Here is a 21,160-nt window from a genome sequence, read left to right as displayed (position 1 = left end):
TGGTACCGATTTTGATAAATTTGTGTTTAAGATTTTTCGATTATAAACATCTTCTGTTGGTGAATGTAATTAAACAAAATCTAGATGTATAACAAAGTGAGTTATTATATACATGATCACCATACGTTTACTTCCCTTTATGCATGATTCAATTTTAAATGTGGCCCGAGAAACCTATATATCGAATATAATGTGTCTGACACGCCCAGGGTACCAACTTCATCATGAATTTAATTTAAAAACGTCTCCATCATAAAAAAAGGCTATACTTTACCGCCAATAGGAAATATAATAAAAAAAGTACCCATTGTTTCCGAGACAGTACGATTTAGTTCTCATCTTACAATTGTCTTATACATTTCTAACTTCAGCCAACCTCTCCCACTTATAATTCGTTTTGATGGTGTTTGAGATTTGAAAATAAACCTATTTCTAACCTCTTTTATTTTACAATAGCCAAATCGTCTCATGAATATACCGACGAATGTCATAAAGATGGCTTATAATTATCAGTTCGACTGGTAAATTTAGCACAAGACGCCAACAATAGAAAAAACATAAAATAAAAAGGCCGTTGAACTTTACAAATTGGCAGTATGATGATGGTTTGTAAGACATTTGAAAATCAAATATTTATTTCGTTCACGTACTCAAAAAATGAGAAATCACTGGGCTCGCATTCATGAAACCATTTTTAAGTATTGATGATCCCTGTAGCCGTAAAATACTGTGGTGATGGTTGAATATCTTTTCTTATCGGAAGCTGACGCAAACCAAGCTATGCGTCCAATGTACCAAATTTAGCACCAATCATGCCGTAGCTTGTCAAATAAAGGGCAAGAGTGTAAAGCCAACGGTTATCTACGACACATTTTACTGAAAGATGACGGTAATTATATTTCCTCAATGTTGGCGCATGCTCGTCCAGCACCAAAAACTGGTTACGTCATTTTCTTGTTAACATAAAGAATATATCCAGATCATACAGTTTGTATACGCCCATCAAATTTGACGGAAGTATAATGGTATGGGGTTGTCCGTCCGGCCGTCCGTCCAGCGGAATTTTTTGTTTGTCCGGCAATTTCCTCCTACATTTTTCGACCGATCTCTTTGAAACTTGGTATAAATTATAATCATGATATGAAGTTGTGTCTCCCTTAAAAGAATTGTGATTCAATAATTTTTGCACAAGTTCTTGCCCTTTGTTCATTTCAATATTTGATTTTTTGTGCGGTATTTTTCTATGAATGCAGTGAAACATTTTTACACTCTGTAATATGATCGCATCAGACGAAGAATGAGACTTAAATGACGGACGTAAGGGCATGAAATACGTATATGATTCGTACTTGAAAAATGTGTATAGAGTGCTCAATGAAAAAAATGATATTATGATATTTATCATTGGTTACAGTATTACAAAATAATTGTGGTTTGAAAACACTGTCATTTGGTTTAAAACGTTAATTGATACAGATGAGAAACTAAATTAATCAATAAACCAATTAATTAATTTAACTAACACAAATCTTTGTAATAGAATAAAGCAACTTTATTTAAACATGGTACGAAAGTACTTAGACAACTCTCAAATACTACACATGTCATTGTTTTAAAACATCTGAATATAATTGTATAGCAGAAAAAACACCTTTCCTTTAATCTCGATCACGGAGTGAAGGCATTGTATTCCTCAACAAGCTTCCAGCTGCCTGCTTTTCTGTAATCACTCGTGTACATCCGCCTCAAATCTCAATATAAAACATTTGATTAGACTGAACCTAGAAGTCTATGACTAGTATTAAAGCTGGATCAGTTGGCTTCCACCCAGACCTCATTCCGTCTGTTGATCCTGACCCATGGGGGATTATAACCGGCGAAGTACGCCCTATCTGCGCGATAGAGACTGGAGTCACCAATACTTGTTGTGAGCTTATTAAGCTCATCTAACTTTTCCTGGAAAGTGGGCCTTCCTCCATACTGTCTGTAAATAAATTAAACGAGATGTATATTTTAAGTCTTGGCATCATAAATGAACTTGTAGATACTTAAATTATCTGAATTTATAAAATGTCATCTTCAAGGAATCTGCGGGGAAACAAGCATACATTTAACATTCTGCGTATCAGGAAATGTGCAGTGGTACCTGTTTTCGTGGCTTCTATTTAAACACTACCAGATTGATATGCTCGCAATCTGCGTGTAAATATAAAGTTTCCGAATGAAAATGCACAGGAATCCATTCACAGCTATATAACTACCATTTCTAATGGTACTCGCCCTTAGGTATGTATTCTATAGGCAATTCAACTTGTACATAAATGTTTATTAAGATTGTTCTCAGATAAATTGGTTGCAGATGAAACTTAAAACAGAACTTAATTTTGGGTTTATATTCATAACACTATGTAAGATATTCAAGATTAGGAAATGTTGCTTTCATAGTGTATTGACCTTGAACTCGATCCTTACTTACAATATATTGTTTTCACCGTCGAAAGTATAGACCTTAATGGTTTTGTTACGAGCTCTGTGATTAATTGACTCGGGACCAATCACACATCCTCTCTGAACGTGCCGTGGGGTAGAAACTGATCGATGTGCCATGCATTACACCTCCGAGTAATTCACGACTTCGTTAATAGATCTACTATATCCTTTAAGGAGGTTGCGACGTCATACTAAATTCCCCAATAGTGGGTCACCTTGCAGTTGTTGATAGGCTAGCACGTGTCGCTGAACTGGAGATCTTTACATGATAAGTACAACTACACCAGATGAAGAGCAACTCACCCTTCCTTTTCATATCAGAGAATTTCCCATGTGCCACTGCGATGAATGACAAGTGCTAATGCGGCATTGTCGACATTGATGTGTACAGAATAACGTGCCATACTGCGACAGTTAGGCCTTTTTCCTATTTTAAGTTTAGTTATATTTCTATTCCAAATGTTTATCTTGCCACTTTGTAACGCCTCCCATGACACCTCCCCTATTTTGTCAATTTTCTCTCTCTTTGCCTTGACATACATTGCACGAAAGTCATTAAACTGGTGGTTGTTTTTTTCCTGCTTAAACGTTAAGCACTAGTTAAAAGTGTATCGACACGAAAAACTGTTTTCTATATGTCCCCTGTGACTGGGATGGATACTGTAAAAAGATCGTTAACCCCGATACACTAAAAGCTGTACTTACGGGCACCATAAAAAGGATTACAACGGTCTACCATGACAAACTCTTAATGCACCAATACTGAAGTAGTGTAACGTTTATATTATAACAGTCAAAAAAGGTATACGCCAACTACTCGACTGTTGAATGAAGATTGATTATTTGAATGGGTTATTTAAAAGATGATAGACAACTAAGGCCATATGGTGGGGTGGACAATTTTTAGTGTTAAGACCTAAACTTAATCGTATGTTCTTAAATATGAGTAAAACAGAAATTCTAACATGAACAATCAGATAGCTTTTTTTCTTTCAAGTAAATTGCTGTTTACCTTTGTCCATTACAGGGTAATACTTTTAACACCGTACGAATAGGTCTTTCTTGCACATCGCAGTGCATTACCGTATATTGTATTTAAAACTGAAAAACATGTCGATTAGAAATTTAAGGAACACATGTTTTTAAAATTGTGGCGAACTATTTCGCGTATATCACACCAAAATTATGATTCATTGTTTTATTTGTATAATGACGGTTACAGGGAAGGCTTCTGTTAAGAAAAAATATGCTATTTTTTTTACAAAAATGGCAAAAACATACAAGGCCAAAACAAGCAATAGCAGCAACACATTGGAGTCAACCATACCACCATTATAACACGCGTGGACAAAGTTATGTAAGTAAGCATCATTAGGCATGGATGTTCCAACGTACACAAATATCTTGCTTTGAATATAAAAGGACAATATATATATAATGCAACGATAGTGTAATGAACTGAAATAACGTCTGTAATACCTCAATGCTCATGTTTCCCATGCAAATTATATTGCAATTGTTTCGTTTATGTCTATAAATATAAACAGTGACCTTGATCCTGACTTTGGAATCCTTAAACACATATTCATTGCAGATGTTCTCTTGCTTGACGTTTATGTAATGCTTGATCAAAAACGTTCAGAAATGAAGTTGATTGATCATTGACAAAGAATCGGGACAGGACCGGGCGGGACGGGACGGGACGGGGACGGGGACGGGACGGGACCGGACGGGACGGGACGGATACGGACAACACTATGTCCGCCCACTCGAATACAATCGCGGAGGCATACCACAGCAGCATCACACCAGGATAAAAATATTGGTTTTCCATAGCGGCATCACATAAGCAATCAAAATTGACAGGAAAAGACAACAGCAAACACAGATCAAACAGAAAAGAAAGCTTGCTAGAATCATAACAGAAACGGAGGAGAAACCCGCCATGATGTCTCCCATTGTATCTATAAAAATATCCAGGTCATCAATGATCTAAGAGACAGTGGATAAACGTTAAATGATAAAAGCCAATGAAGAGTTGTAGTCGGAAATAAGTTCATGATTACAACGATATGATTTACTGTGCACATTTGACCTCCTCTGGTACATTTCCCTGGCTATGTGGATTTCTTTTAAAAGCATCCTGTTGCTTAGACATGTTAATTACATATGGAGGGATTGATTGAATTTTACAACAGCTAAAAGGAGGGCTTATATTTTTAGTAACATTAAAGTAACGACCGTCAAAGTAAAGTCTCCAGGATTGTCATATACCTGTAGTAGTGAGGTAATAACTTTTTTTTTATACTTTAGGTGCATGTCGGTATATGGAACTGATTATTCAAGTTCTATAGGATAAATGAGACAAAAATAAATCGTTTTGTTGTTGGAATACAGAACATCTCTGAATGTAAAATTAAAAGATTAGTCAAACAACAGTTTATCACTCAATTTGGACATAAATATGAAGTTTATTTCGCATTAATTATGAAACATGTTTTTTATACTTAGATTGACCACTCTTTGTTTGCCCGGGTATAAGCGCTCAGGTGTTCTTAATGTGAGAAGAAACCAGAGTGTCAATAGGAAAGTCGCTTTACACATATGGATAATAGTATTAGTTATAATTGTTAAGAAAAACCGGCTTACAATCACCATTATACATTAAGCGAGATAATAATCTCAATGTGCACATAAATGAATAAATAAAGGGGGGAGGGGGTGCATTGCATGTTCATAACGTCTGTGTACGAAAACATTACTGCATTAAAGCAAATAGCGTTATATAAGTGTAATCTTTATTAGAAGTTTCTGATGTCGGGCTTGACAACAAGGTTGAAATTCAATTGGCACGTGCTACTTAACGCAATCCTCCGTTTTCGCTGTATTTTAGTCAAATTTTCTTGCATAAAAATAAAAGAATGTGCTAAACAAAACTAGCGATTAATTTTACCTGTAGCTTGTCTTATCATTTTACGGGTTATCCTGTTGATCATTTTTAACCTTTGATTTTTTTTTATTTTTTTTATGGTGATCTAAGTTAATAATATCTTATAAATGACATCGATTTTGTTTTCCTGTATATGTAAGCATGATAATTGGTACATGTAGCATTGTTATATTTCTATCGAAAGTATGCCATGAATGATAGATGCCAGTTGTCAATCTATAAGAGGACGATCTAAGTAGCATATCTACTATATGTTATTCTCTATGAAGTAAACTATGCTACCGTATTTGTGAGTGATGACTAGGTGGTACATTTGGATACCAAAGATCGTCCAACGTTTATATTTTATTTTTGAAAATCATATAATTATACAACGGTTAAAAGATACATTGTAGGTTATTTGAAATTATTATTCTTTAACTTTCTTTCTCAAAAGTGCAGCTTTAATGGTTACTTAACTCGAAGATTATACAACTATTAAAAGGTAGTTTTTTTCAAATTATCATTGTCTACTTTTCTTCCCAAAAAGTGAAGTTTTAATATTTACTCAACTTTAGCAATAAGAGAAAAACACCGCTGTTAGAACAACTAGGCATTTTAATCGATTATAGATTGGAATACAAAGCAATACGAGAGCTGGGGTTTAAAAGAGTTATTTAAACATTAAATAATGTAAAAATCCAACTCACTGCTATCAGGTCTCGATGTGTGTACGTACGTTAGGCCCTACTAATATATTACTCGTCATATACGATCGTAATATTTGGTAAGTATTGCAATGATAGGTAATAGTACGTATATTTACAACACCAGACACGAATAGCGTCTAGAGTTCTGTTGTCATAGGTGTTCGTACAAATGTACAATCGATAATTCATTGCGGGTTTTCCACATGTACAATCCATTTACCAAAGTTCGTATCCAAAACACTACCTTCAGTAAAAGACCACAAACATATTGTGATATTGCTTGTTCACGTCGATTCTTAAGAACCTCTTCAGAACTATAATTCTCAATCTTCTTGTTCTTTACTGTTTCAACCACTGTGTCAGCATTAATCTCACTGCATTAACATGCAATTATTTTGTCTTAAACTCGCGCATTCAGTTGGAAATGTCTTGCTGTCGATAAAAGTGAGTTAAAAGTGAGTGTTATTATCTTAAAGATTACACTGCTAGTTTAAACAAAAATGCAAAGGATCATAATTTCCGCTTGAGACAACATTTAGGTTCACAACCATTAAAATAATGTTAAAAGCAATATATTAAAATTGCCCCGAAATCTACAAATGGCAGCAAAATTGCTGTTCTCAACTACTTAAATTTGGCGTAATTCATGATGACTTATCTACATAATTACCTTCGCACGCTTACCCACCTGACATACGCACGAAACGCAGGCCTGTTGTACTTGTACACGCCATTTCCGGTGGGGTCCGGTGCGTTCGAATCAACCAAGAGGAAGTACTTGGTGTATCTGTACATCCCGTTTACATCCGTGTTCTCGCGCATCGTCAACACAGGGACAGTCATTTCCAAGTTCTGATCTATGGTTACAACGAGACAGCTCTTCAGATACGTGGGAAACCTTATAGCACATCACCAAATAACCCGAGCAGACATAGTAGGAATACATCTAATCGTAGTTGAGGTGTTCAGGTAATGCAGTTACACAAATGCAATTTCTCAATTACTATAAACTCTTTGACCTCTGTACATGTTAACATACTCCTAAAACTACATACATGTGTGCACTGAACAGTTAGCCGAGTGCAGTGATCACATATCAAACAACTTAAATGGTTACAATGATTATCAAAATTCGATTTGCAGAATGCCTAATGTAATCAATATCTTCTGTTAAGAACATTTTTTAAATTGTGCTCTTTAATAACATCGAATGCTTTAATTTCCCGTATCTTTCATTAAAATACCTACGTATATTTTTTGGAACAGCAACGGACTTTTCCTTCTACTCATGATGACCACCAGCATTGTTGACGATGTTTGAATAACTTTGTAGTACATTCATATGTTTATTTGAGTATAATATCTTTTTCATTACATGTATTTAAAAGTATTTTAGTCTCGCGTTTAAATGTGGTGAATAGCTCGCTCAATGCATCATATTCCATGGAAACTCATTTCTGTTCTTTAGTATTTTGATGCGTGTATCATATTTTTTATAGAACATTTTTTACGTATTCAAAATCGTACAGACATGCGTTTTTATCGGTCTATATATATATATTGATCATCTACTGCATGAGTGGAAATATATTCATTTCGTAGCGTATTGACTGGAGCTCCACAGATTAGATCCGGCGAAATAAGATTGACTAGGAAATGGGCATTTATCCCCTGTGGACAGTGGTATAGAACAAAATGTCAGTGGACACCATGTTTCCTTTGTTGAAACACAAGAGTAGATGATATCGGGATATTTCCCCGAGTATTAGCTAGAAAATTACAGTCACTATTTTGGCGTAGAGGATTTTCTTATAGCAGGATATCGGCGATGAATACAGACACATCAACTGCAGACTTTTAATATACATTGTACCGACAAAATTAGAATATCGAATAACCCTTCGATTAATAATGTAGTGAAGCAAGGATCAGATGGATAAAATGGACACTGATATATGAGCTATTACAACAGATACAGTTGTCCCTATTAGGTCTCAGCGCGTACTCCACATCCGTACATGTATCGTCGCTCAGATTACTTACTGTTGCTGTTACCTCCGTCAAAGTAGTTCTTCAAACGGAAGTACATCCTGCGACTGACACTAGGTGTGTATTCGGCCACCGTCTCAGTCGTGGCAATCCATGAAGCGGGCTCATAGTGGCGAAGCTCGTACTTCTGTAGGGAAAACTGGTGTTGTATTATGTTCTTCAATACAGGAGTAGAAACATATGTTTAATGCCGGTGCCAATGCAAGCCGGGTACATAGCTACGTATGAATATGAAACTAGAAATATGTCAGAATGACATGAAAGACACCCCATCATTCTGTATGATCATTTTCCGATTAATCATTGACCAAGCTACAACGTATATATTTCCACCTGTCAATCAAAATGGAAAACAATGACCAGGTGTAAATACATACATGCTGTTTAGGTAGCCATGCCAACACATGGAATTAATAAGAAAGCACGTCGCAAATATAACGTTAGCGCTGGCACGGTCACCTGGCATGGGCAGAACAGGTAATTGGAATATAACGATGTTGTTTTCACAACAATAAGTTTCAGAAAAGATTCAATCTTATATACGGATAAATCTTTTACCTTTTTTTGTTATGGAATACACGTTTCCAAGTAGGTTTTTTTATCGTCTGCAAATCCGACTGAATCGGTCATCGATATCGGCAGAATGTGTACGCTAAAGGCAGTATTTCAAACAGGTCGGACGATGACCGCCAACAGCCGAATTTGCGAGACATAAAGAAAACTGAACAATTGTGATTTTAGCAATTCTCCTTTAAAAATAAAAGATCGGAATCTATTTGGCTGTTTTGAACCCGTTAATGTTTATTTTTCAAGGTCAAACTTTTATCATTACCGATTCAATTCGCATGGATGTCAAATTGTAAATTCCTGCCGGTTAATAGTATCACGCGACCATGACTCTTTGCGGTACACAAAGTTGCTAACTTCGCCACTTTACCCATGTCATTTTGACACATTCCTACTGTCACGATTGAAGAGTTCATCATGATTTTACCCAAGAACGACATTTTAACCACAGAGTGATAAATGCGATGCAATTCTTCGTTATGTTTCCCGATACGTGGTATTTATCAATTCACAACGTGACGTCCTGTTGTCAACATTTTTATTTTGTTTAAAAAATGAAATTGGTGACTTTCAACCAATATCGAGACCTTAGCTTGACATTTATTTTTAATAACTTGGCATTACCATAGCCAGCAAAAACATATATATATTGGTGTATCAAAACCACGACCTATATAGTATACAAAACGATCATAAACATATCTGCAATTATCTAAATGATAAGGACGAAACGAAACTATGGCATAAAAATATGAACAAAAATGATAGCGAAAACAATAGTTGTTTTCGCGAAATGGTAAAAAACCCAAATTCGACGCTGGTGATAAGGAAGGTAGTGTGTTGAGATGGAATCTGCAGCTCAAGTTTTGTCACACGGGCCTAGTTCACGATAACTGTCCCGCTGCACTTTGGTTTTTCCTATATACAGTAATCCCCCATAACTTCCGTTTTGACATAACTGTTTAACAATTTGTCCAAGCCACTTCCGTCGAAAAAGCAGCTCAATAGCGATAGTCTAGCAGTCTGATGCTCATGGTCCACATCCGGGTCGGGCCCAAGTTTGTTTTTTAACACTCCGAACACTGTTGTTGATTATATTTTGTTCATTTCATCTTGATTGTTTCTCATAAAAGTCCCGTAAGGTATGATTTTAATTTTCTTTTCAAAAATGATTTATCAAAGCTATTCCGTCTTTGCGTAATGCAGAGTTATCTTCTCTTGTGAGCAGGTATTGATTGTTACGTCATTGGTTTGTGTGAGAAAATTACGACGTTTTCTCAAAAATTGATAACGTTACTCTCACAAACAAATGACGTAACAATCAATACCTGCTCACAAGAGAAGATAACTCTGCAATACGCAAAGACGGAATAGTCATGCCGGAAACAACAGTTTCAGACGCTTAGTTATATTGTTTGACAGTGTCACGGGAGTCCGTTTTTTTTGGTTTATTTATCACAAAGACACCATCAGATGTGTCGAAAAGAAGCAAACCTGAACATTGTGTGTTCTTTACCTCGGTCGGCGGAGAAAGGACTTGGTACACTGGACACTGGAGGCCATTGTAGTCGCATGTACCACCCACGGGAATGACGGCGGCGTCAGTAAGGGCAACTGCACACCAAAAAAACGCTAACCACCGGTATGGGGAAAACATACCTGCAAGTGATAATACATTGTAACATCACATTTGCTTCTTGAACATATATTTCAAATTAATAAAAATCGATTACATTCGTCCCTGATTTAAAGGTGAATTTTTATTATTTAATGGTACAATACATATATTTTTCATCCGAATTAAACACATATTTATATTCGTGGTCGTGTCGATGTGTTGTCATAAAAACACCTGCTATGTTTTCCTTCAAATCATGATTAACAATGCCGTGTAGCAAGGCATGCCAAAGATGAATTCTAGCATACTTCTTCTATAGGGGTACATTCTGTGACGATCTCTTGCCTGTAAGCTCATACGGTTAAGAGACAGGTGATTTACACGGGAGGGGAAGTACAGTACGTGTCGCATATGTTTTCAGTGATAAATATTGATGGCAAAGAAGTTCCCATGGTTTAGCAGTTGACAACATTGAAATGTTGTTATTGGAGTTTCCTACAGAAGACGGAATTAATCAGTGTTAAATAGATAAATTAGGGCGTATTTAACGATGTACATGACAGGAATTTGTATAAAAACGAAAATCTGGTATGTAATTGTGACATTTGGGTTTTTTAAGTCCTCAATAGTAACAACATGATGATGAAGGTAGTGAACTTGAACATTTGCCAGACTGACAGCGGTAAAACATATTTTGTCAGTATAACAGATTTATTGTCGTTGTTTCGGACCACTGCGTTCACTCATTCTGTCTACGTACGTTTTACCTATAAAATACACATACGAACATGACCACTGGTGTATGCCTCAAATATAGTATAAATCATAATTTGATTTCAAAGGAGGGGGTCAACATTCGGCCCTCACTTTGATTTGTTTAACTTTTCGACAGATGAGGATACATAAAATGAACAATAACCGCATATATATGATTATTCATTATTAATACTGATAACCGCAGTGGACCTCCTTGCATAACACCAGGTTGAGTGACGGGGGTATCCTAAAAAAATGACGGATAAATGTCGCAGGCGAATGCAATTATGACATGCATTATGATAGTGTATAGTGTATACAAAAACTACTATTACGGTGATACTAAATATGTCATTGGTATACAAGAAGTAAGCAAGATAACCCTAATTCGAAAAAAACCCCATATATTCTGACAACAGAATCGTTTTTATGTAATATTAAAACTGGTAAAATACGTTTTAAGCATGCCAAACATGGCCAAAGCACAATTTTACATAATCATGAAGATTTGATTATCATTGATTATTAGGGTAAATACTGATACATTTTCTGTTTATGTTTCATACAAAATCCCTTCATTATATTATGCATGTTTTTAAGTTATGTGCAGCAGTGATAACTCATAAATATGTATTCCGCAACAGTAGTCTTCCCCTGGAGAACTACTTAAGGATGAGATTGTGTTGTAGACAAAGACATACAAATATTTAAAAACAATTAAATAATCTTAATACTAAAACTAATATACACTTTATTATTATTCAATTTCGTCTTTTGCTCATTCATTAAACAAAATATGACGGAGTTTTACATTATCTTATATCTTTAACTCTAATCAAGTAAAGCAAGGAAAGATATCCTAGGATATCCTTGTCTCTAATCAAGTAAAGCAAGGAAAGATATCCTTGTCTCTAATCAAGTAAAGCAAGGAAAGATATCCTAGGATATCCTTGTCTCTAATCAAGTAAAGCAAGGAATGATATCCTAGGATATCCTTGTCTCTAATCAACTAAAGCAAGGAATGATATCCTTGTCTCTAATCAAGTAAAGCAAGGAATGATATCCTAGGATATCCTTGTCTCTAATCAACTAAAGCAAGGAATGATATCCTTGTCTCTAATCAAGTAAAGCAAGGAATGATATCCTTGTCTCTAATCAAGTAAAGCAAGGAATGATATCCTAGGATATCCTTGTCTCTAATCAACTAAAGCAAGGAATGATATCCTTGTCTCTAATCAAGTAAAGCAAGGAATGATATCCTTGTCTCTAATCAAGTAAAGCAAGGAATGATATCCTAGGATATCCTTGTCTCTAATCAACTAAAGCAAGGAATGATATCCTTGTCTCTAATCAAGTAAAGCAAGGAATGATATCCTTGTCTCTAATCAAGTAAAGCAAGGAATGATATCCTAGGATATCCTTGTCTCTAATCAACTAAAGCAAGGAATGATATCCTTGTCTCTAATCAAGTAAAGCAAGGAATGATATCCTTGTCTCTAATCAAGTAAAGCAAGGAAAGATATCCTAGGATATCCTTGTCTCTAATCAACTAAAGCAAGGAATGATATCCTTGTCTCTAATCAAGTAAAGCAAGGAATGATATCCTTGTCTCTAATCAAGTAAAGCAAGGAAAGATATCCTAGGATATCCTTGTCTCTAATCAACTAAAGCAAGGAATGATATCCTTGTCTCTAATCAAGTAAAGCAAGGAATGATATCCTTGTCTCTAATCAAGTAAAGCAAGGAAAGATATCCTAGGATATCCTTGTCTCTAATCAAGTAAAGCAAGGAATGATATCCTAGGATATCCTTGTCTCTAATCAACTAAAGCAAGGAATGATATCCTTGTCTCTAATCAAGTAAAGCAAGGAATGATATCCTTGTCTCTAATCAAGTAAAGCAAGGAAAGATATCCTAGGATATCCTTGTCTCTAATCAACTAAAGCAAGGAATGATATCCTTGTCTCTAATCAAGTAAAGCAAGGAATGATATCCTTGTCTCTAATCAAGTAAAGCAAGGAAAGATATCCTAGGATATCCTTGTCTCTAATCAACTAAAGCAAGGAATGATATCCTTGTCTCTAATCAAGTAAAGCAAGGAATGATATCCTTGTCTCTAATCAAGTAAAGCAAGGAAAGATATCCTAGGATATCCTTGTCTCTAATCAACTAAAGCAAGGAATGATATCCTTGTCTCTAATCAAGTAAAGCAAGGAATGATATCCTTGTCTCTAATCAAGTAAAGCAAGGAAAGATATCCTAGGATATCCTTGTCTCTAATCAACTAAAGCAAGGAATGATATCCTTGTCTCTAATCAAGTAAAGCAAGGAATGATATCCTTGTCTCTAATCAAGTAAAGCAAGGAAAGATATCCTAGGATATCCTTGTCTCTAATCAACTAAAGCAAGGAATGATATCCTTGTCTCTAATCAAGTAAAGCAAGGAATGATATCCTTGTCTCTAATCAAGTAAAGCAAGGAAAGATATCCTAGGATATCCTTGTCTCTATTCAAGTAAAGCAAGGAATGATATCCTAGGATATCCTTGTCTCTATTCAAGTAAAGCAAGGAATGATATCCTAGGATATCCTTATCTCTATTCAAGTAAAGCAAGGAATGATATCCTTGTCTCTATTCAAGTAAAGCAAGGAATGATATCCTTGTCTCTATTCAAGTAAAGCAAGGAATGATATCCTTGTCTCTAATCAAGTAAAGCAAGGAAAGATATCCTAGGATATCCTTGTCTCTATTCAAGTAAAGCAAGGAATGATATCCTTGTCTCTAATCAAGTAAAGCAAGGAAAGATATCCTTGTCTGCTCCTCATACAAACATTATATTTTAGGCCAGGTCACCAATGATTACCATACTGATATCCATTCACATTAACAACATGCTTTCTAAAAATCACGACCCAAGGACTTTGTGTTGTGAAGAAAACACAATTTATAAGAAAAGTGAAAAGAAAGCTTTGTTTTTCTTTTTTCTTCTTAAATAAAAGTGTTGCATGAAAAATTTACCGGTTGTCATTTTTTTGAAATTTTCTGATGTTGAAAGATAATATTAGTAGGCAACTTTTAAGTATGAAAAATAGACTCGTTTTAGAATTATGTGAATTAACGTGTCCAAAATTGGAATTCTCCAATTAGTAATAATTTCACATACGTTTCTGATTTAATCTTTATTAAAGAACAATTCTTTCTTGTAATAGTGTACTATTCGGTATCAAAATAACATACTGGAATATGTTGCACTCGTTGGTGATATAATTTTATAATAATTGTGCCATGTAAATGCTCTAGGAGAAATTGTATTACCGCACCTTTAACACCCACACAGGTGGAAATCAGTGAGGTCCCATTTCTCATAAAATGAATTCTGAAACTAACTTTTCCTGATTTAAGCTTCCTATACCCATACATTTTTGCATTTATTTTGTTTTAAAACTCCAAGCGTGAGCCGACGCTAATTTTTAATCTAAATAGGCCCTTGATCCTACCTTATTAACTAAATTATTGAAACAAAATTATTCTAATCGTATGATGTAGTTAACTGCGGCATAGACATTTTTAACCGCGGGACTGCATTCTCTAGCGGTCACATATTAAGTGAAATGAAAAATAAAATCCTAAACGAAACAGTAATCTAATTTTCATACCATAACAGAAATAGAACGAAGCAAAATCAAATGATAAAGTGTTCATCGATTATCAGGATTTCTGCTTGCGTTTCTCACTATTTTTAATCTAAAGTCTAATGCTCTAAGTAAGCAGGACAACGACTTAACCTTAAGGCTCCTTTGGAGTTCACATGGTCCATCCCGTTTCTAAAACCTAGTTCCGATTCTGAATGAAAAGTCATTATTCTACGTCGATCACTCATGTATGAGATAATACCATTTCCTCTACATTTTAAAACTTATAATTAGCTCTTGGAATCGAATTTTCTCGGCCATATTGCTCTCATTCTACAAGTTCCCGTGGAACACACGTACACTTGCTAAATCGATAGGAATCTTAATATAAACTTTTATTGTTAAATGGTAACACATTGATACATGAACATCACTGTTCATTGTACATAAATAAGGTCTTAATTCAGGTTCAATGTTTATAAACCTATAAAATAAAGTAGCTTGTTACATGTATATAAAAAATACGTCAGTAAGTTTTTGGAAAATTGGCGTATTTTGAGGGTTCGCAATTTGACACGATTATTCCATTGGTTCCTTTTTAATACAACATAAATGTGTTGAATATTCGCCATTCCTGCACTTTAATAGAGTTATCAGATATCTGGAACAAATAAACACACTCCGCGCTGACAAAGTGATAGCCGGCTAATTGACTGCTGTGCACTTTAAAACTGATTAATTCGTACACGAAGATGAATACCAAATGAAATTTATTGTTGCAAAATTTGTTATCAAATTGGAAACTTCATTTATTTAACAACTAATTCAAAAACTAAATTTCCTTATTGAATTTCGCAATCTTACATCCGCAAGTAATACCACAGATATATTAAATCTGACGTATGAGTTCATTAAGCAGAGAAGCTTATCAAATTTCATCATCCAGGTAAATCAGAGATTGTGTGCAACGCCGAGCTAAAGCGCCAGATATAGTTATGATTCTATCATATTCCTATTTTAATCAAATTTTTAGTTATATGCATGTCATTACATCTTTTAAAAGCAAGATGTTGACAATGCCTACAAAGTGATAAGTTCATTTTACGAAAACAATTTCTTATAAGTTTCTATTTGTCGATTTTTTTCAATGGATAAATGGGATCCGGCTACTTGAGCAATGCTGCATACAATATATCATTGTCACAATACAAATTACGATAATCTACATTGCTTGAAAATTGACTGTGTCGCTATTGTTAATTACAGTTTGTTTGTGATAAAATGTATGAAACATTTAGCATATAAATCAACATATAATTAAGCTGAATCTTGACCATTTTGAAAAACAAATAATCCAGAACAGTTCATATAATATACATGTTTAAATAACATTATTTAGTCCAAGCTTACCGCTCTTTCGTCCTTGTGATATCTTCTGTTGTTATACTGTGTTTGCTGTTAAGCTTATGACAGATACGTAAACACTCACTGATATATACACATTTGGTGACCTTCACCTTCTCACGTATAAAACATATAAACACATGAGTAATGGTATATATTACCGGGGCATGCCGTAAAATAGCATCTAGGATAGTTTAACACTATCAACAGTGTTGCTCCTAGGAGCACTGAGAAGTCGCATGAGGATCAAAACGGTTAAGTATTGATAAGTATAACAGGAGTTCAAAAAGGCGTATGAATGGAACATAATGCCAGCTGAAGAAACAAAACATTTTATCAAAATTGAATTTTATGAGAGGTGTTTTTTTTCAAATGAAAAATGCAATAAGACAAACTGTATTTCTACACTTGTTTCACGTGTGAGAAATATTGTATTCATAAATCTTTCTGATTGGTAAGCATAATATATAAATATTCCTGTTCAGGATTGATGTTCATCTTAATAAACAAACCATTTACATTTAGACCCTTTTTCTAATCACCCAATCTTTAAAAAAATAAATGTTTTAATGATGTACTCCTTTAAAGCAAATTTCAACTGCACTTTTTGTTAGCTTTAGAGAAGTTTTTTGACCTCAGTCATTTAAGTTTTTACTTCATCATCCAGGTTTTACAGAAGCCTTGTCATCAATCTTCGGTTTACGTAAGTGTCATATTTATGTGAATTTGTATACAAGATACATACGTTACACGACGTGAACGCTGAGTGACACGTTGTCTGAAACGTGTGTATCCGGGACTAGCACGTGCACTTACAGTGCCGTTTGTCTAATGTTTCTAACGGCGACAATGTGAAACAATTGTTTTGGGAGATAAAAAGTACTCTCATTTCAAAAAGAGGTTTTTGTTGCAAAAATTGTGTAGTGTTTTCCCCGGTATTTTGACTTACCATGATGTGTTTAGATGTAGGGGAATACTTATGTTAATGACAGTCACCCCCTTGTTGACAAAATCGGCTTTTATGAGTTTTTCAGTAACCGGATATAGTCAGTGGTTTCTTTAGAGTTTGAAAAAGGTTGGACTATTGTAATGTCGATGTACATGACTACGTGTTTGATGAATATTGATGAATATTGAAAGACATTACATTAATAAGGAACCAGGCGCGTAGCGGAGCGAGTGTTAACAAATTCTCTGAAACAATGGTACAAATGTAGGTTTTTGGTTAAAATGTTGATTTTTTGGTCATGTGCATGTAGTTTAGGCGAGGATTTTGGCAATTATATATTGATTTTGTTTGTCATAAAAATGAATTATGATATGACTGTTTGTCTTTTATTCTGAATTTGTATGCATTCATATGTACAAGGGCAACACCTGTTAAAAAGGATATATATATACATGCCAGGCTTTGATGCTAACATTGGTTATTATTCACCTGATAACGTGATGCTAAGGTGGATGCTTTACTGTCTTTGAAACTTTTGAAGTTTACATTTTTTAACAGGTATAATGAATCACTCCTGGTGATCATATGTACATGAAACCACAGGTGAAAATACAGGATTATCTATCATGAAATGGACTCAACCTTTGAAATAACAAGTAACATATATACCTAATTCCAACAGATGGTTTAATCATCTCTCCACGAACAGGGTGATCACCACACCGTGACATTAGAACAATACAATTAGGTAGACAGTCCGACCTGACCTGACCTGACTGGAGACCCTACTAATATATAAACAAAACAGGATTAATCTCCTATTGTTTAGAGTATAAGTAGTGGACTCCTTGTTTGGGCAACTGCACCCTTAGGCATATATAGATATTCAGACTGCTGTTTGCCATAGAAAATCATAGTTCACATGATGGTTGATATTAGAAGAAAATCCCATATGAAAAAGAGGAAAATCTTCAAAAAACCTAAGTCCAGATTATTTTTGGATACAGAAAAAAGGGTGTTGCCCGGGCAACTAGGGCAACACCCCTGGGTCCTCCACTGAGACTGATCAGAACTGTGTTCGGTCCGGCATTACTAGGCCCTAATACTAGTAGCCGTTTTAGACTCGTCGATGCCTAAGTTAATGTCGAAAGAGGATGTTGTTTCGTGTGAACCTACAGCTGCTTGGAAGATGTCATGTATCAACTTGTTTTTCGAAGATGATGCGGGATTTTCGTTGGATTTGCAGCCATGCTTGTTTCCGATGTTGGCAGCTTTCAAAATACTAATAATAAAATCGGCACCAGGTTTCCTAGGTTGGAACTTCCGGATACGTAATGATTGTTGGCTGTCGGTTATCCAGTTAAATCACGGACGTAGATAACAATCTTATTCCGTGGTTAAATTTAATATATTTTTCAATTGAACCACACATCATTTAATCACTTTTCCGAACTACAAAATAAATAAATAAATAAATAAAAATATAATAGTATATTTGAATTTTTGATGTGCATGCAACTGCTTATTTTCTTACGTGGCAGCTACGCGCCTGGTTGGAATTAGGTATATATGTTACTTGTTATTTCAAAGGTGGAGTCCATTTCATGACAGATAATCCTGTATTTTCACCTGTGGTTTCATGTACACATGATCACCAGGAGTGATTTATTATACCTGTTAAAAAATGTAAATTTCAAACATTTCAAAGACAGTAAAGCATCCACCTTGGTATCACGTTATCAGGTGAATAATAACCAATGTTAGCATCAAAGCCTGGCATGTATATATATATCCTTTTTAACAGGTGTTGCCCTTGTACATATGAATGCATACAAATTCAGAATAAAAGACAAACAGTCAAATCATAATTCATTTTTATGACAAACTAAATCTATATTTAATTGCCAAAATCCTCGCTTAAACTACATGCACATGACCAAAAAATCAACATTTTAACCAAAAACCTACATTTGTACCATTGTTTCAGAGAATTTGTTAACACTCGCTCCGCTCGGCCATCATTAAATATAAATACTCTATGTTATAAAATATAAACTGGAATAATACCGCAAACATAGAAAACTATTCTATGCCTTATTCGATCTGTTTGACAATGGAAATAATGTCCGAAAAATTCTAGCTTTCTACGCTTGACAGTGCTTGAACAAGTTTAGTATTACATCTTCAGAAAAAAGAATTCGCCTCGCTCTGCTCGGCAGAGAAATTATAATTGTCACACTCTCAGAAATAATGAAGATCTATATATTGTTTGTTGTCAGAAAGTAGTATACATTGTACATGTACAACCGACATGACAATTATAATTTATTAGTTTGTTTTGAGTCTTCTGAATTTAAAATTTTGGGGAACACCCAAAATCAATTCCTGGGTCCCCCCTGAGTCTGACTGTTGTTACCCGTGATATCGGGACTACAAGCGAGGCCGATATTCGTCTTACTAAAGTGAAGGTGAATATCGATATCCTGTCAAAAAGATGGGAAAAAGCTCACGTGTTCAAGTTCCATACACGTCAACATTTTAACAAGTGATTGTAATGAAATACAACTGAGTCAACAGAGCCGGGTTGTTTTTCCGGAATGGATGTTTTTTTTTGTGTATTTTTTTTTCACCAATTAAAGGTCTTCCGAATAACAATTGTAGATTGATTTGTTGCTAGCATTATTATTATAGGTTTTAGGGCGGATATATGCGCGTATAGGATCCATCTGAGTTTTACATTCACTTCGCCTGCAAATGTAATGTGAAAAAGGCAAAGCCTCAAAAGTCAGAAAAAAGCCACGTACATGTAGTTTTTGCTAATCTGTGACATTATATAGGCCTGCCCTCATTTGTCCCTGTCATGAACTGATAAAGTATGTTTTTCAGAGTAGTCATAGGCCTATTTTCAGTAGCGCTACTGGCTATATATGTATACATTTATCTAAACATCGATATAGGAGCTACTTATGTTCTGAGAAATGTTGATGATATAAAAAGGGTTTGGGGGACACAAGGGCAAACAATCTGAAATTAATCAGTTGATATTGGCTCCGACATTTAAAACATCTAGTTAATTTACATTCATCAGGAAAGAGATATGACGCAACGGATTTTTTCGGGTAATTCCAACATGCCACCGTACCCCCCTAGAATGGCTTCGCGCCTTCGGTGCGACTTTCTGCATGCACATCAAAAAGAGCCCAGCTATGCGCCTGGGCATACGCGAGTACATCAGCATCATTATATGTTGTTTTCTCCTACTTTCAAGAGGAACCCAGCCTAATTCTTCGTACACGATAGTGTGGAGGTGCCTCTACGCAGTTCTGTAATTATTCTTGCATCCTTTAGCTGGACTGACTCTAAGAGTTTTTTTGGATTTTGTGAACAGTTATCCCCAACAACATCTGCATATTCTAGTATTGGTCTAATATATGATGTATGCATTTTGGTTAATGACTGTTTGTCTAGCTTATGATTCATCATCCTTAAAATATTTATTATTTTGTATTCTTTTTAGTATAAATTATAAATGTGGTCTTTCCACTTGGCAATATCACTGAATGTCAAGCCAAGACGTTTATGTGTTCGGCTGACAGTAACAGGTTCATCATAAAAATATACATTTGGGTGATGAGTATGCAGTTTTTTAGAGAATATAACAGACTCTGTTTTATTTGGATTAAATTTAATATCCCATTTATTAGCCCAGAGGTTTATATTACTGAGATCATCTGTTATGCTTTGTGCTAATTCGATTGGATCATCGTCGGATACAGCATGCAGAGAAGTGTCATCAGCAAACAGTTAAATTACATGAGAAACACAGTCAACAATATCATTAATATAAAGTTAAAACAAAAGTGGACCGAGAACCGAGCCCTGTGGTACCCCTGCATCTACAGGCCCAGATGTAGATATATATCTCTCAGTTAACACTCTTTGTTTTCTGTCATCTAAAAAATGTCTAAACCAACAAAGTAATTTCCCTTTGATGCCATATAATTGGAGTGTATGTACCAGTCCATCATGTCATACTCTATCGAATGTCTTGCTTCT

At 35.1% G+C, this 21,160-nt stretch overlaps 1 protein-coding gene across 1 annotated transcript; it reads right to left on the bottom strand.

Annotated features, from left to right (window-relative positions):
• Positions 1–1,530: 1,530 nt before the first annotated feature.
• On the bottom strand, positions 1,531–16,266 carry LOC110458318 (heme-binding protein 2-like). Its single transcript, XM_021509973.1, has 5 exons — positions 16,162–16,266; positions 10,262–10,404; positions 8,173–8,305; positions 6,818–6,986; positions 1,531–1,984 (listed from the first exon to the last, which is right to left on the bottom strand). The coding sequence occupies exons 2-5, from the start codon at positions 10,400–10,402 to the stop codon at positions 1,813–1,815; spliced, it is 615 nt and encodes a 204-aa protein (XP_021365648.1). The 5' UTR covers positions 10,403–10,404; positions 16,162–16,266; the 3' UTR covers positions 1,531–1,812.
• Positions 16,267–21,160: the final 4,894 nt, after the last annotated feature.

The sequence above is a fragment of the Mizuhopecten yessoensis genome, unplaced genomic scaffold, assembly GCF_002113885.1.
Source record: "Mizuhopecten yessoensis strain PY_sf001 unplaced genomic scaffold, ASM211388v2 scaffold9541, whole genome shotgun sequence".
Lineage (NCBI taxonomy): Eukaryota > Metazoa > Mollusca > Bivalvia > Pectinida > Pectinidae > Mizuhopecten > Mizuhopecten yessoensis.
Note: the sequence above shows the minus strand (reverse complement) of the source record. Positions and strands in the feature narration are given on the sequence as shown.

Bases quoted from the DNA above. Each gene is read 5' to 3' on its own strand.
- LOC110458318 (XM_021509973.1), bottom strand. From the start codon at position 10,402: ATGTTTTCCCCATACCGGTGGTTAGCGTTTTTTTGGTGTGCAGTTGCC. The intron at 8,306-10,261 runs GTAAAGAACACA...TTTTCCCTACAG, and splicing joins TCCTTTCTCCGCCGACCGAG to AAGTACGAGCTTCGCCACTA. The intron at 6,987-8,172 runs GTAAGTAATCTG...TTGTAACCATAG, and splicing joins TGACGGAGGTAACAGCAACA to ATCAGAACTTGGAAATGACT.